We start from the raw sequence: 27,331 nt of genomic DNA, 5'->3' as shown, positions 1-27,331 counted from the left end.
TCATAAAACAAACCCTAAACCCAAAACTCAAAACTCAAAATTATAATGAAAAATTGAAAGAAATTAAAAAAAATAATTCAAAATGGAACCCATATGCATCCTAAATTGTACTTGTGGTTTTAAACATAAGTCTAAAAGGCTGATGATTCAATTCTTAAGAAACAAGTACCAACAAGAAGTTTCTTGAGGAAAAAGCACAAAGGGCAGCTCAACATTACTCAAAACATGTCTACATCATCAGACAACACAGAAGAAACATACTAAAGTAGTTCACCATCAATCAAAGTAGACCGCCAATTTTGTACCATAGCTTTGGCAAATCGACTTCAATTCGATACAACGAACCTCAGAGATGCGGATAGGAAAAGCATTCAGAACAACCAGTTCAATCCAAGTACCTAATAATAGGGGCTGTAACGCGTTGCCATTCTCAACCGTGGAACCTTCCTGCAATTATATAAGTATAGGATGAACATTTTAACATCTTTTATTAAGGTTGCAAAAACTGAAAACGGAAGTAAAATCATTTACTGAGATATAAGAAGCCAATCCGAAATTGAGAGGAGAAAAACTACATCTATAGGACATACCCATATCCATATGGAGCAAAGAAATATGGAGCCATGAATGGACCCCTGGGTCGCATAAAAGGGTTGGACCGACGTGGACGATATTGTTTCATCCCAGGTATATTGGTCCGCTTAGCAGTGACCTAAAAAGATATAGATAAAGCACTTTGTATTTAAATAGTTTAAACTGAAGGTGTTATCCGTGGCTATTTTTCATGGTGTAGAAGACACTGTTTTCCTCTTCTTGAAAGGAAAAGAAAAACAAGTTTTACCTTCAATTGCCTGCCATGAAGTTCAGATTCATTCAAAAGAAGAGCTTCCTGGACAGCCTCAGCTTCAACGAACTCTACATAAGCATAACCCTTTGGCTGACCATACTTGTCCGTACGAATAGTAACCCTATTTACAGTCCCACAAGTCTGGAAATGCTGTTGAACTTCTTCAGGAGTACATGAATAATCCACCTGCATTCTCAGAATGTTTTAAATGTAGCCGGTAAAACGGACACAACAGGATATGAAAAATTAATAATAATAACAAGAAACAAGTGGCAATCAATTTTTATAACAAAATAGAGACCAAGTAGCAAACAAGGTCACCCGTGCAGCACGTTACTACTTACTAATCGCCTTTGTAAGAGAGATCAGACCAGCCTCAACAAAGCCCAGTTCTTAGTTTACATACTTAACCGACCACTTTGCTCTGGTGTTTCAAATTAAGGAACGAGACTAAAGAAGCAAATGGTTAAAATTTCTAGAGCAATTAGTATTCACACAGGTCAGACATCGGTGATAGATGGGGTCAACACATTGATCAATGATCTTAACAACAGCCTAAGAAAATATAGATAGATAATATGAATTATGCTGCATTCTAGAATAAAAAATAGATGCTGAAACATCCTTGAAAAACTTAGCATTTAACAGTGAAGGAAAGGAAGGAGAAAAACAAATCTTTGTTCATTTTCTTCTCCCATCTTTTGTGGTAGGGGGCGTAAAAAAAAATAATAATTATTAGAAAGAAACTGGCGATCCCTACTTGTCCCAAGTGATGAAATAAAAAGAGATCAAAGACCCCTCACCATAAGAAGTAAGACACCTAGAAATTCTTCGAGCATTGACCACCAGCAAAAGCAGCACTCTGGTTTGCAAATAAAACAGCAAATATCCACTGCTAGTCTTTACTCGGCAAAATGCGTCCTTTCAACTGATTTCAGACCGTTTCAGGAATCTTGAATCAAATTTTGTTTCTCCATCCATCCCGGGCCAAGTGCTCAAACCAAGACAATAATTTCACAATGGTAATGCTTATTTTTTTTTCCTCACTTTTTCCTGCTATTTAAAGTAATGTCGAATCAAAGACTTTTTTGCAAAATCCTTTCTTTTACAGGCTTTTTTTAAACATTTTTCTTGTTCTGTTTTTTTTCTGCCTTCAGATTTTCCTCATACTGAAAGGCTTGAAGTTTTTTTCCCTTCAAAATTTGACTCAACTTTTTAACACTCTTGTTTTTATCGTCTCTCTTAATCACATAAAAGTAGTATGGCCTGTGTGTTTTCCTAGCTCAAGAACATTTCTATAGGATATTTTCACCCAACCCCAGATACTAAATCAGAAAACTTGAAGAATGAAGCTTCACCTGCGATTGTAGTAAAAGATAAAGTCAACAAAGGATTCTAAACTGAGAATCCTTCACCATGTTAAATGACCAAATTTTACATTTGATACATAAAGAAGGAAATGCTCGCTTGTTGTAACAAGATAGTAAGTTGAAGCATTTCACAAGAGTGGAGAAAAGAGAAAAATGGTACATTAATGATGACGCACATCTATCAAATTAGATCTGTTCAGCTATCCATTATAGTTAATATATCATATAGTAAATGTAGTAAAGTTAACATATTCTAACCCTCTTAGTTAAGCAGCTTTTACCAATCCTTGAATTCCATACTTCAAAGACACTGCTCAAGCCTATAATTATAGTCAATAGACCTCAAAGTTTATGACTTGGGATTGTATCAAAAAAAAAAGTTTAAGACTTGGGAAAGGTAAGGACTAAGGAGAGGACAGCACATTAAAGGAATAAATCTCAGTTCATTAAGTCATGAACCAGGGTCAATGCAATATTATGGCCACGTCAAACCTATATGACCAAGCTAGGGCAAAGCTCATTTGGACAACTGCTGTAAAGAAGAAATGTCCATAGCATTCTTCTACAACAATGATAAGAAAGCAAGAAAGTCCATCAACCATTTTTTTTCAAGAGAAAACATTTTACAAGAAATTATATATTATAGAAAGATAACTCTCTTTAACATTTATTTTCCTCAACATTGTAATTGTTCTGCATCGGCCTGGACAGATCATATCAAGAACTGAGATTGAACCATAGCAGACACCATCAATATTCAATCAGAAGCGGTCAGAAGGACTCAGAAGCAGAACTGGAGTTGATAATGAAAGGCTTCTGTTGCATTGAACTTTAAAGTATTAACAGATGCTGTATTCAACACTTATTGTAATGTTCTAAATGACTGTCTAGTCCGTTACATCTTTTGTTATACTCCATGCTCAGACAAAGCGAGGAATATGTAGCAATCAATGGCTGGTTTCTTCATGCAAATGGTGCACCTCTTGTACGAATATACCTCAAACAGGACTCCTAACACTAGCCATTAAGATACTGCTTGGTAGTGGCTCTTAATCCAGATTATACACCAGATGCATTAATATAACTGGACCACTAGTTAATTCAATTTGAATTATACCCAGATTTTAACTTCAGCTATGAAGATTAGTCTGAATGCCAGCAGTACTGTACCTTGGCTTAATCAGTTAGGAATAAGAATTTGCAAGTATTATGTAGATGATTTCATGATACTATATTCGTAAAATTTGGTTGTACCTAGAGGCTAGTGCACTTCATATTGTAAGTTTCAGCAAGATCAGTTTCATATTACAAGTCACTTAGAGCCCCTATAGGCCTACACAAAGGCTTTCATGACTGAAGCCTGAAACTATGGAAGTTGATTCTAAGGAAGCAAATGATTATATTCATCTCTGTTATTGAGAAATATCTGTCAATAAGCAGCCATAAGCTCCACAGATAGTTAAATCGCATGCTAATTTCAGAATCTATGGGAAGAAAAACATAAGCTGTTTCCCAATTCCCACCACATTAAAATGCTTAAAGTTATCATCACGGCTTGACTTGTCCTATCAAATCACCAAAATCAAACTAATAATAAAAATAATAAAGAAAACAGTATCAGCACTGTTTATGGAGACCTATGCAAAGGCAAGCAACAAAATTAGAAAGGGAAAGAGGACTCACATTGCCCACAAACACTGATCGAGAATCCACTTCCTCTCGATTTGCCTGAGATGTAGCTGCAGCAGCAGCAGGATCTAGTTGCATAGAAATAAATATAGATAATGATTCTCAATACTTGTGCTTTCGATTATATCCAACAAGAACAGATGTACATACAACTCAAATTAAAGAACAAAACATTTTAAGGCAATCTTCATCTTGTATGACACACTTACCCTCTGGATTTTAACATTCCAAGTAATCATGAAAGTCAAAAACCATAAGTGATTTGCTTTCAATTGTAAAGCATTTTTCAGTATCTAAATAACAGATATAAAACAAAACGAAAGGATTTCTGAGATAGTTTAGCCATCATTGAAGTTACACATCACACCATTATAAATCAAAACCCAATTATACGAATCCACAAGAGAAAATCCAAAGCAAGTCAATCAAATTATTATATTCAAACTAATTTTTTTTTAAAAAAAAAACCCAAATCGTGCAACAAGGAGATAGGGGGAAAAACCTTGTACGGAACCCATCTCTTTCTCGACTTTAGCTTGCATCTCACGAAGAGCAGCGGCTTCTTCCTCCATCTCTTTTAACCTTTTCTTCATGTCATCAAGATCCTGCATATTACATAGAATTAGGGTTTTCTTACAATAGGGGGAAAACCCCTAACACTAAAAATAAAAATGTAAAAAAACAACAACAAATGTTGCTAAAAATTACTGCTTCAGTGGATTCAGCAGCTGCCATGTCTACATCGTCTCCTTCCATGTTTTTTTTTTCAAATTAATAGATCTTTTTTCTAAAGAACAGAAAAGAAAAATCTGATAGAAAGCAGCTGCTAGTTTTAGCTTAAGTAAGTTTTTTTTTTCAATGCTAGAACCCTTTCGATGAATTTGTATTTTTCTTTATTAGGTAAATTCATTCATTTATTTGGTAAGATATTATTTTTATGAGATTTATTTAATATTTATACATTAATTCCTTATATACTATTTTTAGAATAAAATATTATTATTATTTGGAATTATGAACAATAAGATTATAAAAAATGACGCATAATACAAATAACATATAGATTACTACAAACTAATGTATAAATAATGGCTCCAGAATAATTTAAAAAAAAGAGATAGATAAATTGACAATAACTTGATCAAATTGATAAAATTTGTAATTTATAATAGATTTATGGCATACTTATGGTATAGGTAAAAAAAATTTACGTGACAAATATATGTATTAAAAGTTCATATAGAAGAATAATGCGCTTTAATACACTCGAACCAACATCTTCTTATATTAGCAATAATACTCATGCCAATCAAACTAAAATTCAATTCGCAAAATTAATTGAAGTTTTAGTTATAATAGTAAAGTAAAAAGTTTGTTATGGATAGTGTTTTGGGTTTAAATCTTATTATGAGCATATTCTTATTGTTTTATTATTTATGGAAAGATAAAAACACACTCATAAAAATATAACTTAATAAAGGGAAGGCTCACTCCTTCCGGAGAAATTTTCGAAGTATTGTTCGTCCGGAATAGACAAACCCCTCAATGGGTCAATAGTATTTTCCTCTCAACAAGTCTTTTTAGGCTCTTTGTAAATTCGAGAGGTAAAATTTTGACTCGACTAAAAGACAATAACAACCTATTGAAGTATCTTTAACTCTGAACAAACAACACTTTGAATACTCCTATAGAAGGACCCTCCATCTCCACAATTTCCAAAGGTTAATGTGTATTTTGAGCAATAAGACTAAGGATCAATGCACTGGTGCGAACAACAATGGCTGAAAGGTTTCCACGTCTGGATAGTCAATTCTGTATTTATTCTAGTTGTACTAGTCGGTGTTCGCCATTCAAGTATCAAATCAAAACATTCAACTTATTTTCTCACTGATAAAAATTTCAGCTCGTATTAGTCGCACCAATTTTTTTGCCCAATTATGATCATACTGGTGTCATGGATCAAGCTCATGACGAATGCACACAGAATGTCTCATGGAGGTTAACTAATTAAATGTGGCTCATTTAATCCATTTGAACTAACCCGATTTGTGGAACACATGGAAAAACTCATTTATTTGAAGCTTTGGTGGCCCAATGAAACACTCCAATAAAACTAGAGTTACCATGACTAATATTATAAATCTTAAGAGATAAAGTTGTATATAGTTTAAACTTTAATCATGATCGTCGATGTAATTGAATACTATTGAGAGGCTTCACTCAAATACATTTGTGTTGTAACCCCCTACTCGTATTTCAAGCCTAGAATAGGGTACGAGGCATTACCGAACTTAATATGATCAATCATGTAAAAATCATCCATAAAATTTCTTCTAAATTAAAAACTTTTATACATATGTTTAACGTCCCTTATATGGGCCTATGGGGCCCAAAACATACATTCAGGGTGGTTCGGGACCAAACCGTAAACATATGAAACTTTTGCAACACTTAGAAAATTTTCACACTTTGGAGAGTCACACGCCCGTGTTTTCAACTCGTGTAACTCTCTGTTTATAACTTCATCACCCTTGTCAGTCGTACACTTCATATAAATAACAAGAAACGTGTATGGGCTCATTTCTCATTAAATTTCTCATATATATACACAATTTCACGTTATGTAATCATACAACATATATCATCCATATCTCTGTAATCTAAATATATTTTTATAACAACTTATCTTCATTTCATACTGTTTCATATTTAAGCTTAAATAACCAAAGTTTTTGAAATATCATCTTTATGCAAATAGTACACATGAGGTATATAATACCATAATTATGAATAAACACATTTATCAAACATTTTCCATATTCATATACCAATATCTCATGTCTCCATATATCAATAACCGTCATTTTCATGAATTTCGAGTTCAATTTCATAATTATTTGTCTCGTATTCAATTTATTCCATGTCGGAACTTTATTCATTAATACGTTTGAATTATCAATACATATGGACAGTGCATTCAACATGAACAATTATATAATCACAAATGAATTCATTTATCAACCAAGTTCTATACTCATATCTTATCAACTCGTACTTCCTGTATCACCTAATTCCATGTAACACTTACCAAACTTTGTCAAATTAGTAAACGTCTTACGGAATTGAGTACTTTGTTTACTCGATGTCATAGTTCAACTATGGTCTTACACATCTTCATATATCGATGTCATAGCCCAGCTATGATCTTACACGTAATCACATATCACATATCGATACCATAGCCCAGCTATGGTCTTACACGAATCACATATCTCACTGATGCCATATCCCAGATATGGTCTTATACAGTAGCATATATCACACCGATGTCATATCCCAGATATGGTCTTATACGGAAATCACTTGTCACTTGTAGCCGAAGCTACCACTATTGACTGACCAGGTAGCCGGAGCCACCATTTTTCACTTGTCATTTGTCCTTGATCAGATAAGTGTAGCCGAAGCTATTACTTATCACTTTCACTTATCCTTGATCAGATAAGTGTAGCCGAAGCTATCACTTATCACTTGTTGCCATGGTCCAACCATGGTATTTTCCTTCAATTCATCTTGTCACTGAACTGAAATGCTCAATTTGATCATTTATTCAATTTTCATGCTTTTACATTATTCACGATTTTATCATCAATACATATGAAATAACACATCATGAAATTCATAAAATTAACAAATAATCACTAAAATTTAGCCATATAAACTCACAAGTACAAATTTGTATTATAACGATAATCATAATTTCATAATAAATATTCCACATAAAACATTATATCATTTCTAATCCAACACTTATCGATTATAATCGGGCATGTGTTTAATTTATACACGAGTAATTCATATATTTTTCCTACTCCTCCTCTCCATCCACATCCTTAGTATAAATAACACACTTGTAAGTAACCTTATCCATAATTTTCGCTAATTACTTATGTAAATATTCAGACTATTCACCCGTGTCGTAGTCACTAGATTATTTATATATGGAGCTATGGAACTCAAAATTAAGATCCGCTAATTTTCCCTAAAACTAGACTCACATATCTTCATACCATAAAAATTCCATAATTTTTAGTTGGGCTAATTAATACAGTTTATTTATTGAAGTCTCCCCTGTTCTGCTGTTTGACAGTTCCGACCCTTCTTCACTAAAAATTAATTATCTCATTGTACAGGATTCGAATGATGTTCCCGTTTGTTTCTCTTGAAAATAGAATCATTCAGGATTCTAAAAATATAAATTTAAGCCCCTAATTATTTTTATCCAATTTTTGATGATTTTACAAAGTCAGAACAGAGGAACCCGAAATCATTCTGACCTTGTCTCACAAAATTTATTATATCTCCTGATTTATAATTCCATTGCTTACATCATTTCTTCTATAAGAAACTATACTCAATAAGCTTTAATTTCATATTTTATTCATCCTATAATTCCATTTCTACAATTTTTGGTGATTTTTCAAATTTAGACTGCTGCTGCTGTCCAAAACAGTTTTAGTGCAAAATGTTGATTTCCATTTTGCCTCAAAGTTCACAATTCATACAATTCAGTCCTTACTCAATTAACCCCTCAATTAAGATAATTTTATCAATTAATATTTTTCCTAGACATTATAAGTTATTTCATAACTATTGAAATTCAGAATTTCTACATAAAACTCTAACTTCAAACTCCTTTACAATTAGGTCCCAAACATTCACTTTCTATTCAATTCTTTCAATAAAACCAGCATATTTAAACTCTAATTCCATGTCAAATAATCATATACTTCCAGCACATATTCATAGAAACTTTCAATTTCTTTCATAGAATCAAAAACTAATGAATTTAACAAGTGGACCTAGTTGTAAAAGTCACAAAAATACAAAAAATTCAAGAAATAATCAAGAATTGAACTTAATTGAAGTAAAAATATGAAAAACCAGCTTAAGGGAACTCCTCCATGGTGTTTTTTCTGATGAGAATGCAGAAAAATAAAGAGAAATCTCGATAATTCCACTTTAGTCCTAACTTTATTAAGTAAATTTTGCAATTTTGCAATTTTTCCCTTAATTCTCCTTATTTTTTTTTCTGATTTCATGCCATTGCCGTCCAGCCCAAAGAGACCTTGGGTCTATTTTCCTTTTAAACCCTCTTTCTTTTATCATTTAAGCTATTTAATCATTTCCTACAATTTTGCATTTAATACAATTTAGTTCTTTTTGTTCAATTAACTATCAGAACTTTAAAATTTCTTGACGAAACTTCAATACTGACTTATTAACACTCCATAAATATTTATAAAAATATTTATGGCTCGATTTAAAATTCTCGAGGTCTTCGATTCTAATTATTTTAATATTTATTTTTAGTACACTATTCACTACTTCAAAATTTTTCCTAACTTCACATTTAACTTATACTCACTAAATTAATAATATTTCCTACTCATTTGTCCGATTTAGTGATCTCGAATCACTGTTCCGACACCATTAAAAATTAGGCTGTTACAACGCATCGCTTTCGAGTTCCAATTTACATGTATGGAGAACTTGTTATTTAATGTATAAGATGATTATTTGTTTATTTATTTTAGATTTATCGGATAATGAATTTTTATTTGAAATGTTTATTAATGTGTATTTTAAATATTTTATATTTAAAATATAATTAATCATTTGATTACATGGATATATATTATATAATTTACAAAAATACCAATAAATCTAAAATATTAAAATCATTTGATTCTACAGGGGTTTAGTGATTTAGAGTTGGGTAATGGAGAAATGTTTGGTGCTTTCATCTTGTTTTCTTATGTTCTTACTTTCTCCTGCCTCCAATGCCTCTATTTTACTTTTGTATTGCAAAAATTCAAATCCATCCAACTCATGTGTTCTTTTTTGCCATTTATATATATATATATATATACTATTACGATTCGTAAACTTCCATATAAAAAAACCTCTTAAGAAATTGCGAAAAAATCAATTAAGTATTTGTATTAAATTTATACTAAGTTTAATTCTTTTTGTTAATTAAAAAAATTAATCAAGCCCCTTCATTAACTGTTTTTATTATTAACCATGTTGACTATTAAAAAAAATTGACGAACCAATCAAACGATGAAACGTGACAATTCCTAGTTTAATATAATATTTTCTCATAATCATATTTAAAAATTATAAAAAAAAATTAAAAATTAAAATTATATAAATTTATAAAAATTACAAAAAAAATCTAATAAAATTTAATGAATTATAAAATTATATAAAATTGATAAAAACATATCTAAAATATTTAAAATTTTATAAAATCATAAAAACTCATAAAATTTATTGAAAATTATAAGAAATTTACTAAAAATGTTAAAATTGATATAAATTTATTAAAATTATACAAAAATCATAAAAACATGAACTAGACTGAAACCGACAAGGGTATTAGTTCGAAGAAAGTTATTAGATTGGTTGACCTAGGAGCTGAGCAATTAAATTGATTTTTTTAATATCTTATTTAATTAAACTAGACAGATGGGTTGAACTGACAAACCGGTGGTTTAACTAGTTCGAGCATCAACCCAGTTCTAAAAACTTTTGTCAGAATATTTCATATTTACATATGCTAAATAGTTGGATAATAAAAAATTATAAAATTAATAAAAATAAATCCAAAATTAAATATTTATTGGTACAGTTAGATCGATGATCAAGCCGGTCACTTCGATCGACTAGTTTAGTTTAATTAAATAAAACATTAAAAAAATTAAAAAAATCAGTTTGACTGCCTAGCTCTCAGGTTAATTAATCTAATGGTTGTCTCAGGATTGTTACCCTTGTCGATTTCGATCTAACCGGTCCGACCAACTAATCCGGTCCAATTCAAGTTTTTATTATTTTTATAAGTTTAAATAAATTTTAACATTTTAATGAATATTTTTATTAATTTTATAAAATTTTTACAAATTATTTAAATTTATTAGATTTTTATAAAATTTATAAGTTTATATTAATTTTAATAATTTTTAAAATATCTGTAATCATTTTTATAAAATTTTTTTATGATCTTTTAATATTTTTATAAGAAAATACTAGATTAAACTAGAAGCTACCACATATCACATTTTGATTTTTTAAAACTAACAACATTATCAATGATAAAAATAATTAATGAAAAACTAAATTGAATATATATTTTTTATTAACGGCAAAGACTGAGTTAAATATTATGATATTTTCACATTTTATTATCGACTTTTTTAATATATAAAACAATCATTTATAAAGTCATCACAATTCCCAAACCATTAAAGGGTATTAAAAGACATTAACAATGTTTCATGTGCTAAGAAATTAATTTCTATAAATGGTATTTAGTTTTAATCTGAGAGGAAATTTAGATCCAACTAATTGAATTTGGTGTGTCCATTCAAAATTAATATTATATTGATTATTTAATGTAAATTATACAATTAATATTGAAAAACTACCCACAAATTCATATAATAATAATAATAATTTGTGTAGAGCAAATCTTGATTTAAACATTTATCATTAATAATTCCTAAAAGTGGAATTAAAGGTGTGAGGCTACCTTCTTTCTTCTGCATGTTTAATTTCTCTTCTTGTATTAAAATTAATTTTAATAGTTTTTGTTTATGACCCTAATTATTCAGTGTCAGCATTTATGTCGCCTTTTTTAAAATCCCATTATTTTATTCCAAATCATTTAAGTAGGTCTGTTTGTTTGCAAGGATCTGGTTTTCCAGAAATATTTTCCTGCTTTTACGGTGTTTGGTTGCAAGAAAACATTTTACAGTTGGAAAATATTTTCCAATACACGGGTAAAATCTCATTCGTTTTTGGGAAAATGTCTTAAGGATTTTTTTGTGTAAGACATTTTCCATCTCCTTCTTGTCCAGGTAAAAGTCCTTCTCCCTTCCTTCCGTTCTTCATCTTCTTTCTCTCTCTCTCTCTTTCTGCAAATCTCATTCCTCCCTTTCTCTCTTTCTCAGGCAAAGGCCAATCTCATTCCTCTCTTTCTCTCTTTCTCAGGCAAATCTCATTCCTCTTCGCAAGGTCTTGACTTAAGGTATGGCATCTTCTTTTTAAAGCTTTTTTTTCTTGTTCTTTACTTGTCCACATTTTCTTCTTGTTCTTTTTAAAGCTCTTTTTCTGGGTTTGGGTAAATTCTGTCGATTCAAGGTTTTGGTGTGGTTTTTTTCATCTATGTTAGGAAATGGTTGCCTCTATCTTCTTTGAAGTTGACTGTACTTCATATCAGTTTTGATACTTGAACACTATAAAGATAATATGCAAGTATGTCAATTATAGCTTCTGTCGCTACAATATCATTTTAGATTTTTATGTTGGGTTTATGTTTGAGCCAAATTTCTTGAAATACATGTTTAAGTTTCTGCGAGCAGTAGAGAAAGGTTTTGGGTTTCTGATATCCCATTAATTGGATTTCTGGTGGTGAATTAAAGAAATGAAGAAAGCCTTAAATTATTCTGTAATAGAGGACTCTGGATTTTATGGGTTAGTGAATATCATTAATTTTAGAATAAGAAAAGCCTCCAGGTAAGAAAGGAATAGTTGGGTTGCTGCCTTACTGGGGAAGGGGCTACTCTTGTCCCTTATAGCCTCAGGTGCAAGGTGTAAAAAAAAAGCAGTAGCTTGAGTGAAGTGAAGTGCAATATGTATATCTGTGCGTTTTTCTGTGTCTATATATATAGCATAAGATATATAATAAACTCTAAAGTGTGATCTATATCTACAGAACATGCAATTCTTTTATTGGTCAATATACATGATTTACTTATGGTTCATATCTATTGTTTAATACACGAATTTTGATAAGGATAGAGTTTAATACTAACCCTTTTCTTATTGGTAAATGTATATCTAATGAAAAAAGTGAAAATTAAATTAAATTAAAGAGAACTTATATAAGGCGGATGCTTTTTATTCCTTTTGCCTTGCAAAAAAGGTGTGTGCCTGGTTAAATGGGCATTGCCTGGAAGGGTTTGAGGCACTTCTGTTGTCTAGTGCTAAGGCGCATAGCTCAAGTGTGCCTAGGCGCATGCCCTGACAACACTGAATCTTGTTTCTGAGGCAGAGAATCCATAAAGACTAAAAATTTTTACTCAAGAATCTTTATAAACAATTGAAGGCTTATGATTATAGCCATAGGTGCTAAGTTATAAAGTTGATATCTACTGTGTTGACATGATTCAATAAAGGCTTCTCTTATAAGCAAAAACCATGGAAAGCTTAGTATTGTTATCCAGGGAAATCTTCTTTAAGCATATAACAACCAATATGGTACATGTCTGTCTTGCAAATTTTTTTCTCTTTAACTAACAATGTTTTGAACACAATATGTGGAACTTTAAATACGAAGATTGTAGTTTATTTTGCTAGCGTCCTTGCAATGGGAAATCAACTGCCACGATTGTGATAGGTCAAAAGTTTCTTTTAGTATATTCATGTTAATAGGATCTTACTGGGAGTACACTTCAGAGTCTGAAAAATGAGAGGGTAGCGGTGCTTGAATCCTGTAACATTTTTTGCAGCTGCCAGTTTTAACCTTATGGATCCATAGTGGATACAGTTTTAAGATAAATGTGTATGCATGAACATTTCATGTCTTATCTTGTCTCCTTGGAAATTGTTATCCTTAATAATTTTGGAAATTTAAGTGGTGATAGCAGTAATATTGTTAGTTACTGCTAGTTGCAGGGTTAAAGAGGTTGTAAAGCTGGTATGAGCAGTTGAGAAGGCTTAAGCTTCACTATATAAGCAGCCCTTTGCTCTATCAGAAAAGTGGTTTTTTGTGAATGAAAAGAATCAATCAGATATTTTATTCTAATTCTTTGATTTCTTCTTTTTATTTTGTTTCATTGTCTTATTACAGTGGTTTTCTATGACGTAGTGATACCTGTTCTTTTAATACCAATGGTTGCACTATGCATGTAGGAGCTTCATGTAACTAATACATTTTATTCTTTCTAATTGCAGCAAAGTGTGAAGGAGGATGTGGCAAACATAATAGCACCCCTGATGGTGAGACCAATAACACGGTGGCCTTTCTTTGCCTTCTTGGGTGGTGCAATGTTCTGCTTGCTGGCTAGCAACACATGCCACCTTCTTTCTTGCCACTCTGAGCGCCTATAATATATCATGCTCAGGCTAGACTATGCTGGGATCGCGGCTCTCATTTCTACTTCCTTGTATCCTCCAGTGTATTACTGAAAGAAGTAGCTAAAATGAAACTAGAGAACTAGAGAAGAGTCGATTACTGAAAGAAGTAGCTAAAATTTATCTGCGGTTGAATTTATGCTCAACCCATTGTTAGTGAAGTGTATATTCTTCATTAAATCAGTCTTACAGCTCTAAGAACCGTTAGCTTTCAGCCTTAATTTATGTTCTAAACATGCAAATACTTGTAATAATGTGGCAGAGACAAGAACTTAATGTTTTGGAGGTTTTAACTTCTATGCATTAATGTACACAGCTTGTATACTTATAATGGGGGGTGGATGATAAATGGCAGAGAATAGCCTGTAAAATTTGACTTACAACAACACTACGCGTAACTTATTTTTGCTTAGGTTTCTTTTCTTCTTTTTTTGTTTTTTTCCTTTAGGAAAGAACAGCCAAGATTGCTGGTAAAAATTAGAACATTTAAAGTTAAAAATGTTACTTTAATCGAATATTAATTTAATTAAAAGTTTAACTTTTTCAAAAATTTAAATAAAAAACATTGCTGCAAGTGTATTTATATATCTTTGGGTAAATTATAGTAGAGGCCACTTAACAATGGCTTTTTCCCTTTTGGTTACTTAACTATGCAAAATTAAAAAAATATCATTCAATTATTAGTAAATTATCTTTTTGATCACCTAATTATTGAAAGTTATAAAATGTCCATCAAGAAACTCATATGTGCTCTTCTTCTTAGCTTCATGAATGCACAAATCAATTAAAACTCAGAGTCATTTGTTTGCTTGAAATAGCCATCTTCATTGGTGGAGAAAATTCCATTGTAGTGCTATAATCTTTCTTTGCATTTGTTGTTTCCTCTGCAAGGTGTAGGCTTATTAATGTTCTGGGCATTGTTTAGGTAAGTTTTCATGCACTGGCGTAACATGAGTATGCATGCTCCCATTTAAATGCATTTGTCATGTATCTTTTTTGTTCTCTTGCAAAATGTTGTTTATGTGATCCAACATTCGAGTTCACGCATAAGTTATTAGCTCTATATAGTCAAACATATGATTTTCTTTCTGATTTTTTTGTTCCTCTTTATAAATTTACATTTGTTGAAGTTTTTGAGCAATTTATCTGGATGAAGTATGAAGCTCTATCTAAATCTAGAGCAACAATGTAATAAACCCAGATGAAAAATGAACAATGCAATAATTGAGTATTATTATACATTTAATTTGATTTATTTATTTATAAATAAATCATTACAATATATGTAAAAATAATTTAAAATATAAATTTATTAATATATATAAATTTATTAATATATGTAAAAATAGCTTTTCTAAAAAATATTTTTAAAAAATTTGTCAAACAACAGAAAATATTTTACACAGATTCATCCAAACACCAGAAAAGTAAATCATTTCCAAAAAAATAAATCATTTTCTAAAAATTATTTTTCAGAAAATATTTTACCAAACGTAGCCTAAGATTTTAAAGTCAGATCCTTACCAATTAACAAATCAATTTGGGTCTGAAATTGATTTTGCTAACCCAAAGGAGTGCATTCACTAAGCATATGAAAGTCAACATTTATTTATAGAATATCAAACTCAACCTTCACAAAAAATAAAAATCTAAAGCCAACTCTTCAATATTTAAAATAGCAACAACATTGAAATTTAAGCAAAATTATCTTCGGCATATGAGGCGATGAAAACGGAGTACCAACCGTTTCCATTGTCAACCGAAACTAAAAAACCAATCTAAGCTACAACAGAAGGCTTAGCAGCAGCAGAAGAGAGCTTCGACCTCCTCTTTGCTAAACTCTCACTACGGCGCTCCCGCTGCTCCTTCAACCTTGTGGCGAGAAGCTTCTGGTACTCGGCTGCCTCAGACTTGGCCTTGGCAATTCTCTTCTTCTTTTCTGCGATTCTACCACGCTTCCTCTGGAGTGTCAATGGAGTTACCAGCCTCTGGATTTTTGGAGCTTTACTGACCTTCTTGCCTGTAAACCCCAAAAATAGTTAGTAACTAAAACATCAACAAAGATATCACCCTTAGCGGATGAATAAGGTTCAGATGCAGTCTACACCCTTAGACCTGACAATTTTGACCTGAACCCAAAAAACCCAACCTCCGGTTAATCATAATTCTAACCTATTCCAATCCAATCAGACCATAAAAAGTCAATAAACCAAACCTATTCAAGCCAAACTGGAAAATAATCCAAATTCAATATGAACTAAACCTAAAAATGACCTGAACCCAAGATAAACCCATCTGAAAAACCTGACGTGCAAGCCAAAATGACCCAAAAATTTTAAAACACCAAATTGACCAATCCAAAATCAATCCAATCTGTCGAATTAACAGGTCTATACACACCCATCTTTAACATGGATTACAGTCAATCAGGGGAAAATACTTCCTACAAAAGGAATCAGTAAACAAATAACTGGCTGATGCCTGAGTGACCATCAGAAAATAAAACACTTGTATCTATAGGACATCTTTGTTAAAAAAAAAAAAGAAAGAAGGAAGAAGAAACAACTTTACCAGATTTTGTTGTGAAAGTCCTCCGGTAAGTGTTGACATACTTCCGGACATCATCTTCTTTGGAAAGGTTGAAGAGCTTTCTAATCTTGGATGCCCTCTTTGGACCTCTCATCCTTGGTTTTTCAGTGTCGGTCAGACCAGGCAAATCATTCTCACCCTTCTTCACTATAACCAAGTTTAAAACAGACAGGTCTTGACTAACAATGCATCCACGGACTGACTTCCTTCTGCGCTCTCCATTACGTCTTCCATATCCACGGAAACATGGAGTACCTGCTCAAGCAATAAAAATGAATCAATTCTGAGTTCTGCAGAGGAAGACATTAATGAAAGCTCAGAAACCAGCATTCCCATCCACAAAAGCTAAATGAAACACCAAGGCTCCAAGCAACATAAGTCACAACGGTAAGGCAAAAAACAAGCAACCAAACAACTAAATTGTGCATAATAAAACAATACAAGCGGAATAAAAACATTTTCTGTTTCTTAATATCTATCAACTTTATAATGTACAAACAAAATAGCTACAGTATCATAAATAGAGGTGAACAAAATCTAACTTGATCTGAATAAACCGATTAAGTTTTCAAATGTCAAATTAAATGCTTCAAGTAATTCAAGTTTTTGAATTTTCTAATAAACTCTAATAAATAATACGAGTTAAATAGTTTAACTCAGATTTGAAATGCATAACTCAAGTTGTTTGAATATCTTGAATAATTTAAATAATTAAACTATAATTCAACATCAGAAGGTCATTTGTTGTCTAACCAAGCTGATTTTTTACAATGACTAGAGGATCATAGAGGCTAGTTTTGAATTGTAGGATTAATCATCTAACTAATCTAGCTTTTTGATATATAGCCTAAACAAAAAGACTTTTTTATAAAATTTCTTTAAACTTTCTCTCATTGTTTTTAGATCACTTGTAGATAGTGAAGAGGAAAGTTATGTCCTTTGGTAGCTAAAAACATTTATGATATTATGATTACAGTGAAACTTTTTAATAGGATTCTCAAATCTATTTTCTACTTAAAACTTGTTTAATCATTTTATTGATGGTTTTTGTTTTTTCAATGGACTAAAATTTTATAAAATTAGCTAACTCAAATAAATATGTTCAACAAGACAAATTTTTTTATCCATTCGATTCAATTTGGTAAAGTTTTAAATCAAGCTTGGTCGACAAAATCAGATTTATCATCTCGACTAACTCAGAATTTTCACTTGATTTGGCAGAATCGAATACTCAACCCTAATTGGAAATGTCTATTTCAAAATGCTCGGCAGCAAGCTCACCTCTATGAAGCAAGAGACGAACACGGCCAGGAGTTAGAACACCCTGCTTCATTGGAAATCCTTGCTTATCACAACCTCCCATGATCTTGAAAACGTAGCCCTTGAATTCCTATAAAAACAAATGGGAATTTCTATTAATTCAAACAAATCAATCATTAATTCAAAAATAGATCAACAATGCGGATAGCTAAACCATGTACCTCGCCCAAAGTGTCTCCAGCAACCTCCTGAGAGATCCTCTTGTCAAAAAACGCCCGACTGTCGCATTAAAAGAACGTCATTATCTTTAAATACGAGTGTCATTTAAATAAAAATATTCAGATTTCCCTTTCCTCTTATCGACTTTCTAAGCAACCAAACAGACAACACTAAAGAAATAGGAAAAAAAATGAAACTTACAGCTTCTGATCGTCATCGATCTCAAGCTTATTCTGGCAACCAGTGGTTGGATTCGCGATATTAAACTGCAAAACAGAAAAAATGAATTAAAATTTTTAAAAAATGGAAAAGAGGGATTTACGTCTCATATAAGGGTTTTCCTTAATCATTTTTTGGTATTTTACCTTCATTTTTGGATCAACTTTAGCTGCTGCTCAAGAGCACCAAGAAGCAGCTCAACGTGCAACGTGTGGTAAGGAAGAAAATACATTAGGGTTTTAAATGGTGTATTGTATAGGAGTCCTTCTTGCGTTTGAAATGGGCCGGTTTTATTTCGGTCTTGAGACTAGTAGTTCTCATTGTACGCTTGATCTGTCTTTTGATTCGGACTCCGGAAATTTTTTTTGAAATTTAATGCATAATATTAAATTTAGCCATGATGTTAATTTATCTTATTATGTTAGTTTTTAACTTTCACTTTTTTTGTCAGATTGTTTTGTTTTGGCATGAAGAATTGATTTAACGGTTAAAATTTAATGAGACCTGTATTTTGCACGCATTTTATGTGTATTTCATTACTAATATGAGTAACTTTTTTTTTAATAAAACTGGATCTATATTCTCCTCGGGCCCAAACAAAACAAATAAAAGTCCAATACAAAGCAAAGACTATCAGGAAACAAACCAAAACAAAACAATAAGGGTGCGTTTGGTTCGCTGTATTGGATTAGAGGTGTATTGGATTAGAAGTGTATTGGATTAGAGGTGTATTGGATTAGAGGTGTAATAGCAAATCAACTGTTTGGTTGAATGTAATGGAATAGAGGCGTAATAGTAATCTTGTGTTTGGTTGAATGGAATAGAGGTGTAATAGCATAGTGGAAAAAACTAAAATGACTAGAATACCCTTAGCATAAATTTGTTTTGGTAAATGATTATTGTTATTGTTATTTAAATTTTAATAAGATTATTATTATCAATAATAAATATTTTAATCATATTTAAACATAATTATTATTAAATATATTATAATTAAAATATATAATTTAATAAAATTCTTAATAATTAATATTCTTATATGAATTTGCTCAAATCATAATATATGATACCATAAAAGATAATTTGAAATAATTAATATTAAATATATTTTAATTAAAATATATGATTTAATAAAATTTAAAATAATTATAACTAATAAATTATCTTACATGAATTTGTATAATTTAAAATAATTATTATTACATATAATTTAATAATAATATATAATTTCATAAAATTCTTGATAATAAATTTTCTTATATGAATTTATACAATTTAAAATAATTAATATTAAAAAGAACTAAAAAGCACGTCCCGATGAATTTGGATAAATGATTGTCTAGATGCACTTGAATCAATAAATTCATTCTTGATGTAAAAACCTTTTTTTATATTAATTTATAAAATTTAAAATTTCAAAATACTAATAATATAAATAACCACTTATTCAAAAATACATATAGAATGGATCAAGATAAATAGGTGTCCAAATTCAATTGTATCTAGATAATATTCAAATAATAAACATAAAACAGAATGGAATGAAGAGGGCAGACAGTAAAAATTTTGCCATAAAAGTATGACTGCGGATGCCTGCTAAATAGAATGCATGTCTTACAAGATCCACCTTGTTTCTCAAATGATTGGATAAATTTTTCTCACACAATTATTTTCTTATCATTACAGCCTAATCTTTCCAACCCAGATCACCGCACAAGAGAAAAAGGGGTTAAAACAACAGAAACGGTTCAGAAATTCTAGTCGAGACCAAAAGGTTGGCCATTAAATTCACAAAGATGTCAATAGCCCAAGTAGTCATTCCGGATCTCATCATCGAATTTCTTTTTAAGCTCTGGATGTTTCTCAAAGTACTCGTCTGCGGTCATGGTGCTGATCTTTTGCTGTTCATAAAAAAAGATAAAAAATTCAGCAATTGTGATTTGGAACACAACAACACACATTCCGGCATTGTTTTATTTATTACCTTAAGTTCTTGAACCTCGGCAATTTCTTTCTCCAATCGCTCAGACTCTTTCAAGGATTTATCCTCTGCCTCTTTCAATTCTACAAGCTATAACCACAAATAAATAGCACATCATTCGAGGAAAAAACTTGGAGACAGGGTAAAAGAGAGTCAATTATCCTGTTGATTCTCACCAATTCATCAAATTTTGGTTTGTATTGAGGAGTGACGGTGTCAACAAACTTGGGGATCTCTACACCTGCAATGGAAGAGTATATAACATTTGTAACGGTGAATCCCTCAAAACTCCATCCAAACCTTATAACAAGCATGATAAATATGATTACTTCGACTGCTAGAAATTGCAGACAAGTGAGAATTGAGTAGCTAGATGTCTATATTTTCTTCATTCTACTTTGAACATAAGAATAGGAGTATCTTAAGTTTTGGTGTCCAGAAGAATCTGATCACATAATAGCATTATTGAAATGAAACATCTACGGCATTAATCTGAAATTGTTAAATGCTAATAGCATTCAACAAGTGAATTGCACATAAATAAGAATTGTATTTGCAAACAAAATAGCAGCCAATTTAAACAATGTCCTCATTGGCAATTGATTTCCATTGAACTTTCAGTGAAGTATGGGGCATGGAACTGATCTAGGAAAGATCAAGGAGATCTGGAGCTGGAAAATGATCAGAGAAATATAAAGCAATAGCAATATAAAGCAAAGGGCACAGAAATCCTCAGGAATCAGAAAGCTCAATCTGAAACTGCAAATTCCATTCTAAATACTATCACATGCTATGACCAGCAGAAGGGAGAGGAGTATCTTGGCTGAATGAACCATGCAGAAGATCACCTGTACGGTGGAAGCAGACGATAGTTGACAATTTCAAGCACCAGAAGTGTCACCGCAGGCTTGCTCAAGAAAGAAGCATTCCTCTGTGCCAAATGCTGCAAAGAAGGCATTTTAAAGAAATCCTATTATTCTATTAGCAAGTGACAATATATTTTTGTAAATCCATAAAGAGAGAATAAGGAAATCAGACTTTGGCTTTGGTCTAAATTGAAAAAATCAGCAGTCAGACAACAACTAAGCCTTCTCCCACTACATGGAGTCATCTATTGATCATAAATCATCATTGGCTCTTATATAAGTTGCCAATGGATGGTTACAATGGGTTTGGAAAGAAATTTCCAAAGTGCAATTTTCTAAATTAAATGATTTAATAAAGGGTGAATTGTTACATTTAGTCAGTTAGTTGGTTTGGATGAAAAGTAGCATGATCTTGAACAGATGTCAGGAAATCTGAAAAACAAATATTATATTGACAGATAAAGTCATTATAAGTCAAAATTTGTTTTTCCAAATTAGTAGGATGATTGACTTACTTTCAGCCACTAGCAAGAATGAGGTTACAAGTATATTGAAAGTGGCAATTACTTCTTAAGACTTCCATTAAAAATGAGATGGAATAACTTTTCCAATGGACAAAATTTATACCACAAATCTCGAAAACTGCATGACACTAATCCTTTACTAAGAAATCTTCTAAAAGATAAGAAATAATAACATTAGAAGGGAAGCAAGTTACACTGAAGTGCGAACAAAATAACGAATGAGGTGCAATGAGCAACAATCTGGTGTATGTTTCAACCATAGCAATACTAGGAACAACCTGCGTCAAACGAATCAATACCAAGCATTAGAAATAGTTTGAAAATCAGTAGTGATCCAATTGTCAAAGACCAAATAAAAATTAATTAAGCCTACAAGAAAATAGTGATCAATTTATAAATTAGATTACATTACTCTATTCAGGATAATACCTGCCCAGCAAATAAAGATTCTTCCATTTGAAAGACCAACTTCAAATAAAGATTCATTGAAAAGCCAGATAACAGTGAAATAGGCAATGGACTAACTTCCCGCATCACCATGAATCTGTCATTGGGTTGTACATTTGCTTCAGGTAACAACTCTGTAACTCCACCAGAAGATAACCAATTCATGACCGTTTCACAAGCTGGCTGCGCCATCATGTAGGAGACAACCCAAAACATCCCAATTGATTTATAGAGAGAATAAAAAAGGAGCTAGGGATTAGAGAGAAGAAAAAGACTTGGCTGAATTTGGTTTGTAAAGTAGAGTTAACTTCATCAAAAGTGCGACGAAGAGTAGCGAACTCTTTGCGAGCCTCATCGGAGACCAAAATCTTAGCCATCCCTTCCCAATCAATGTTCTTTGATGCTTTGAACGCGACATCGACGACTTTCTTCCCCGGTCTGCTCATTTTTCTCGCACTTTCTCGCTTCCCAAACGCGAGACGGTGGAGATTTGGTTCGAAGAAAACTGCTGTTGATGTTGGGAGGGAGAGGGTGGGGTGGAGCAGCAGATTTTGGCTGGGGAGGGTAAAACAGAAACGATTAGCTAATCCTTACTTTTGAAACGGATTGGCTAATCATTGTTGAAGCAGAGAAAATGAGGAATACATCCGTGTTGTAATAGGCCTGTAATAGGCAATACATCAAACCAAACACGGGATTAAGTGGGGATTAGTGGGGCCCACGGATTAGGGGTGTATTGGCTAATCCAATACACCCAACCAAACATGCTGTAAGTGTTTTCCCTTAAAATTTTTCCCCTAACCCTAAATTTTCAGCAAATCCAAACCCAACCCAACTCTCCATCGCCGGACCCGACCATCTATTGCATCGCCGTCGACTCGACCATCTGTTGCGTCACTGTCGCACTCCTCTGCTGCAACTAATCGGTAAGCCGAAACCCTCACTTAGCTATTTCACCCATCTTCTTCTCGGTTCTCATTTTATTGGTTCGATGCTTTTCGATTTTTGTAACAGGGAATTGAAACCTGGGTTAGAGAAATTACTGGTGGAGGAATTCACAATCTTCTGCAGCAGCTTCACCTGCTACTTCATCATCATATTTACTTTCGGATACTGAATAAAAGAGAAAGGGGAAGAAGGGGAAGAAGGGAAAGATAAAGGGTACGCTTTTTTGGATTATTTCTTCTTGTGTACCATAAAGACTTGCTTTTTTGTTCATCTTTCGTATATGTTCTCGTTTTTGTTTTGCTACTTAAATGACTTAATATATATATGATTTGTTGTTGTATCGAGATGGACATAGTAGAATACAGAGAAATTGAATAAAGATTTTTACTAATCTTGGCAATTTGGTTTCTGCCTTGTACATTCCCATCAACTTTATTCTGAAATGAATCTATGTGATATATTGATATATTTTTACTTATATGGTCTTTGAAGCTTGCATTAGCATAAAGCATGAAAATTTCTATGCAATTTTCTGTTTGATTTTGAAGCAGTATCATTTGCAATTATGGTAAGCATGTTCAAAAAGCCTTAATCTCAAATTGTAACCAGCTGAGTTTAGTATTTGCTGCTGATATAAATGAGTTCACACTTTCCAGTTTTTACCTTCTGATGGTATAATCTGTGATATGAACTTATTCTGACCTTCTAAGTTATTCAAAGTCTTGGATGATGTAAAAGTATGATGAAAATTTGTGTGCAAGGAAGGCAACTTATATTTGTTAGTAGGTTAAAATATGCTGCAATTCTTTGGAATTTAATCTTTCTGTTTTTATTTCTAAGTATGATGTTTGCTGTTTTTGTGCTTGCCTAATCTTGATGTTCTCCTAGTGCCATAGGAGTTTAATGCTTTAGTGCTTATTGTGCACCTGTTGTGCCAGGGTCGTTAGATCTTTGCTCAACAGCTTGAGTTGACAGAAGCTCAAGAAAGTTCGTTGTATTTGGCAAAAATCAGTGTATTTGGGCTACAAATAAACATAAAATTGGGCCAAACAAATAAAAAATAATATAATAACCCAAAACATTATATAAAACCCTTTTAGGTGGTTTTTAATTGATTTAACTACTTATTTCCAGTTTTTTTAATGCTTACGAGCGATTCAATGTTAATGGTAGTTGTTGTCGTGTTGGACAAACCGATTTCAATTGGTATGTAGTGTTTTATAATTGGTACAAATAATTTCTATATGTTATAATATATATTTAAAATTTTATCTATATATTTTAATATGATTCGTACTAAATCAAAGCATACATGTAGTAAATTTCACTTGGAAAAAAATCAGAAAAATGAATAATTGAAAAGGATAGAAATATAAAATAAATAAAAAAATATAAATTTTTATTTCTATCTTTTTTTTGATAAAGTTGAAAAATTAAAAAATATAATATTTAAAAATTTGCATAATTTTAAGTTAGTTTACATCTCTTTCTCATTTTCTTTTCTTTAACTTTTTTTTTCTTATCAAATACGTTCAAAATTTATTTTTTTACAACTTTTTCACCTTTAATGCTTTAGTGCTTATTGTGCACCTGTTGTGGATGTTTGTTTATGCATTGCTCTTAATGTTATTAGCGATGTATCACCACTGGTAACAATTCTAAATTTGACCTTGAGTGCATTAAATTTAATTGGACTCGATAATTGTTTTAGTTGCATTTTGGTATCACCCCCATGTTATGGCATGGACTTAGTATTTTAGAACTATAATTAATAATGTGTACTAGTGATGTCCTGATGAGAGGAAGAAAGAAGAAAATACATTAATGGATCATGTTTTTAACTTATTTAATTCTTTTTTATCCTTAGATTATTTTTTAATTTCATTGCTGTTCATTGTTTGCAGGTGTAATTTAATTTGCTGGAATCGACGCTACCATCCAATTTACAATTTGTAAGAGGTATGTATGTTTAGTATAGGCTAAATCTTTATTTGATGTCTCTCCAATATTGAAATCTGCAATGTATTCCATTAGGTATATACCTTTCTCGGCATTGAGATTAAAATTGACTGTTTCTAGATATCACACACATGTTTGCACATGTAAACCAACTTCCACTTTATTTGCCTCACTTTGCTTGGGGATCTTTGCTATTGGTTCCAATGCGTATGCTCTTACTTGCATTAATACTGTAAAAGGGATCATTTCTGCTCAATTTGAAACCTTTTAATAATATTATACCTCTCTACATGTATGCTTGCCACGTGAATTTTTTCTACCCTATTTTTGTAATTTGTGATTTAATATTTCTATATTTCTATCACGATTTTTAATATATTAAATATTCTCATACGTTTTATCACAAATATTATCGTTCGTTTTATCATTTAAGTTAAACTTTTTATTCAAAATAAATCATAACTTTCAAGCTAAATACGGATGTCCACACTATGCTTTAACATGTACTTAAGAAAAGATGACTTGTAAAACATAAATTTGGATTAATAAAAGCAAAAGACATGTCTATATTAAAGGAAAAGACATGTTATTTTAATTAATATAATTTAGATTAATTTATTTAAATATTATTTAATTAATATAATTTGGATTAATTTATTTAAATATATAAGAATTTATACTGTATAAATTATTAATGTGCAAAATTTATAAGATTTTAAAAATATATATACTTGAATACATCACTAGTACGTAAAATATATACTTGAACTTACACAACTCACGAAACTTACATAACTTATATAGCTCACATAACTTACATAACTTACATAACTTACATAACTCACATAACTTACATAACTTATATAACTTACATAACTCACATAACTTACATAATTTACATAATACATAAGTAGATATCATATCATAACTTACATAACTTAATTATACTTATAAATAAACAACTTACTCGTGTAATTTATTGTCAAGTTTAGACTTTAAGAACTACAAAATGGATAGGAGTTGGATGAAATTGTCAAGAGTCAGCAACGCCTATCGAAATGGAGTACAAACTTTTCTAAATTTTGCATTTCAAAATGCAAGCCAAGAGAATATGATTCTTTGCCTGTGTAAGAAGTGTGGCAACATCAATTGGCATTTTCGTGAAGTTGTCTACGAACATCTAATTATGGATGGCTTTATTCGGGGGTATAAAAAATAGATTTTCCATGGAGAGTGTACATCTAGTGGAACTTCTTCAACGATTAATCTGACTTATCCTGATACTGATTACCACTAGTATGTTAGACAAGACGACATGGAAGGTATGTTGCGGGATGCATTTAATATGTACAGTCATGGTGAACAATCGTTTCCACCTGACTTTATTACATCCGATGATTGTGATATTGGTGGAAATGTTTTTTGCGAAACGGGAACAAGTGCACCTAATGAGGAGCCAAATGAAGAAGCGGCGAAGTTCTACAATTTACTTAATGAAATGAACAAAGAACTTTACGAGGGATCAAAATATTCAAAATTCTCCTTCTGCATTTTTCTATTTCACTTAAAATGTTTGGAAGGGTGGACCGGAAACTCTTTTACAATGCTGCTAGAGTTTCCGAGAGAGATGTTTCTGTTTGCAAAAATCCCCCAGTCTTGTCAAGATATGAAGAGACTAATAAAAGATTTGGGCCTTGGGTACGATAAAATTCATAGTTGTCCAAATGACTGCATGTTGTACTGGGGTGATCAGAAGAACCAACAGTCTTGTCATGTTTGTGGTAAGTCTAGTTGGATGAATGGGAATATAGAAGATGTGAATGCGGATGAAGGTGGGGCATAGTTAAGAAAGAAGCTAGTCAAGGTTTTGCGATATTTTCCCCTAATACCAAGACTTCAAAGGCTTTTCATGTCATCAAAGACGGTCGATTCTATGAGGTGGCATAATGATCAACGAACCGATGATGGATTATTAAGGCATCCTGCTGATTCTTTAGCTTGGAAATCATTTGACAGTAAATTTCTGAGCTTTGCAAGCGATCCTCGAAATGTGAGGCTTAGGCTAGCAGCTGACGACTTTAATCCTTTTAAAACCATGAGTATTTCGTACAGTACTTGGCCTATAGTGCTTGTTCCTTACAATTTGCCTCCATGGATTTGCATGAAGCAATCATCATTTATTTTATCAATGATTATCTCTCGAGAGAAAGGTCCCG

General features: G+C 31.7%; 4 protein-coding genes and 1 long non-coding RNA gene across 6 annotated transcripts; 1 reads left to right on the top strand and 4 right to left on the bottom strand.

Annotated features, from left to right (window-relative positions):
• Nucleotides 1-73: 73 nt before the first annotated feature.
• LOC107920414 (polyadenylate-binding protein 2) lies at nt 74-5,040 on the bottom strand. The gene is made up of 6 exons (XM_041084988.1): nt 4,615-5,040; nt 4,409-4,511; nt 3,901-3,974; nt 842-1,033; nt 591-712; nt 74-447 (listed from the first exon to the last, which is right to left on the bottom strand). Exons 1-6 carry the CDS (start codon nt 4,660-4,662, stop codon nt 399-401), a joined length of 588 nt encoding a protein of 195 aa, XP_040940922.1. The 5' UTR covers nt 4,663-5,040; the 3' UTR covers nt 74-398.
• Nucleotides 5,041-11,519: 6,479 nt separating this feature from the next.
• On the top strand, nt 11,520-14,489 carry LOC121212402 (uncharacterized). Of its 2 annotated transcripts, XR_005907514.1 has the most exons (3): nt 11,569-11,825; nt 11,919-11,995; nt 13,924-14,489. It is a non-coding gene; the product is annotated as an uncharacterized lncRNA (long non-coding RNA). The 2 variants fall into 2 exon arrangements; XR_005907513.1 differs by having other exon boundaries at nt 11,520-11,995.
• A 1,198-nt stretch (nt 14,490-15,687) lies between these two features.
• LOC107920581 (40S ribosomal protein S6) lies at nt 15,688-18,744 on the bottom strand. The gene is made up of 6 exons (XM_016850356.2): nt 18,537-18,744; nt 18,373-18,437; nt 18,174-18,231; nt 17,974-18,082; nt 16,675-16,947; nt 15,688-16,123 (listed from the first exon to the last, which is right to left on the bottom strand). The coding sequence occupies exons 1-6, from the start codon at nt 18,540-18,542 to the stop codon at nt 15,882-15,884; spliced, it is 753 nt and encodes a 250-aa protein (XP_016705845.2). The 5' UTR covers nt 18,543-18,744; the 3' UTR covers nt 15,688-15,881.
• A 1,118-nt stretch (nt 18,745-19,862) lies between these two features.
• On the bottom strand, nt 19,863-20,791 carry LOC107893974 (ATP synthase subunit d, mitochondrial). The gene is made up of 3 exons (XM_016819137.2): nt 20,548-20,791; nt 20,375-20,461; nt 19,863-20,291 (listed from the first exon to the last, which is right to left on the bottom strand). The coding sequence occupies exons 1-3, from the start codon at nt 20,683-20,685 to the stop codon at nt 20,190-20,192; spliced, it is 327 nt and encodes a 108-aa protein (XP_016674626.1). The 5' UTR covers nt 20,686-20,791; the 3' UTR covers nt 19,863-20,189.
• A 1,094-nt stretch (nt 20,792-21,885) lies between these two features.
• LOC107893973 (mediator of RNA polymerase II transcription subunit 23-like) lies at nt 21,886-22,410 on the bottom strand. The gene is made up of 2 exons (XM_016819136.2): nt 22,191-22,410; nt 21,886-22,039 (listed from the first exon to the last, which is right to left on the bottom strand). The coding sequence occupies exons 1-2, from the start codon at nt 22,401-22,403 to the stop codon at nt 21,890-21,892; spliced, it is 363 nt and encodes a 120-aa protein (XP_016674625.2). The 5' UTR covers nt 22,404-22,410; the 3' UTR covers nt 21,886-21,889.
• Between the last annotated feature and the right edge of the window lie 4,921 nt (nt 22,411-27,331).

This window comes from Gossypium hirsutum, chromosome A13 (genome assembly GCF_007990345.1).
Source record: "Gossypium hirsutum isolate 1008001.06 chromosome A13, Gossypium_hirsutum_v2.1, whole genome shotgun sequence".
NCBI lineage: Eukaryota > Viridiplantae > Streptophyta > Magnoliopsida > Malvales > Malvaceae > Gossypium > Gossypium hirsutum.
Note: the sequence above shows the minus strand (reverse complement) of the source record. Positions and strands in the feature narration are given on the sequence as shown.

Excerpts from the sequence above, each read along its gene's own strand:
- LOC107893974 (XM_016819137.2), bottom strand. The coding sequence starts at position 20,685 with ATGCTTGTTATAAGGTTTGGATGGAGTTTTGAGGGATTCACCGTTACA. Across the intron at positions 20,462-20,547 it reads AACCAAAATTTGATGAATTG|CTTGTAGAATTGAAAGAGGC; the intron begins GTGAGAATCAAC and ends TTGTGGTTATAG. Across the intron at positions 20,292-20,374 it reads CCGAGGTTCAAGAACTTAAG|CAAAAGATCAGCACCATGAC; the intron begins GTAATAAATAAA and ends TTTTATGAACAG.
- LOC107893973 (XM_016819136.2), bottom strand. The coding sequence starts at position 22,403 with ATGATGGCGCAGCCAGCTTGTGAAACGGTCATGAATTGGTTATCTTCT. Across the intron at positions 22,040-22,190 it reads AATCTTTATTTGCTGGGCAG|GTTGTTCCTAGTATTGCTAT; the intron begins GTATTATCCTGA and ends CGTTTGACGCAG.
- LOC107920581 (XM_016850356.2), bottom strand. Across the intron at positions 16,948-17,973 it reads TCGTCTCTTGCTTCATAGAG|GTACTCCATGTTTCCGTGGA; the intron begins GTGAGCTTGCTG and ends TTGCTTGAGCAG. Across the intron at positions 16,124-16,674 it reads GACTTTCACAACAAAATCTG|GCAAGAAGGTCAGTAAAGCT; the intron begins GTAAAGTTGTTT and ends TGGGGTTTACAG.
- LOC107920414 (XM_041084988.1), bottom strand. The coding sequence starts at position 4,662 with ATGGAAGGAGACGATGTAGACATGGCAGCTGCTGAATCCACTGAAGCA. Across the intron at positions 1,034-3,900 it reads GATCAGTGTTTGTGGGCAAT|GTGGATTATTCATGTACTCC; the intron begins GTGAGTCCTCTT and ends CTGAGAATGCAG. Across the intron at positions 713-841 it reads TTCATGGCAGGCAATTGAAG|GTCACTGCTAAGCGGACCAA; the intron begins GTAAAACTTGTT and ends ATATCTTTTTAG.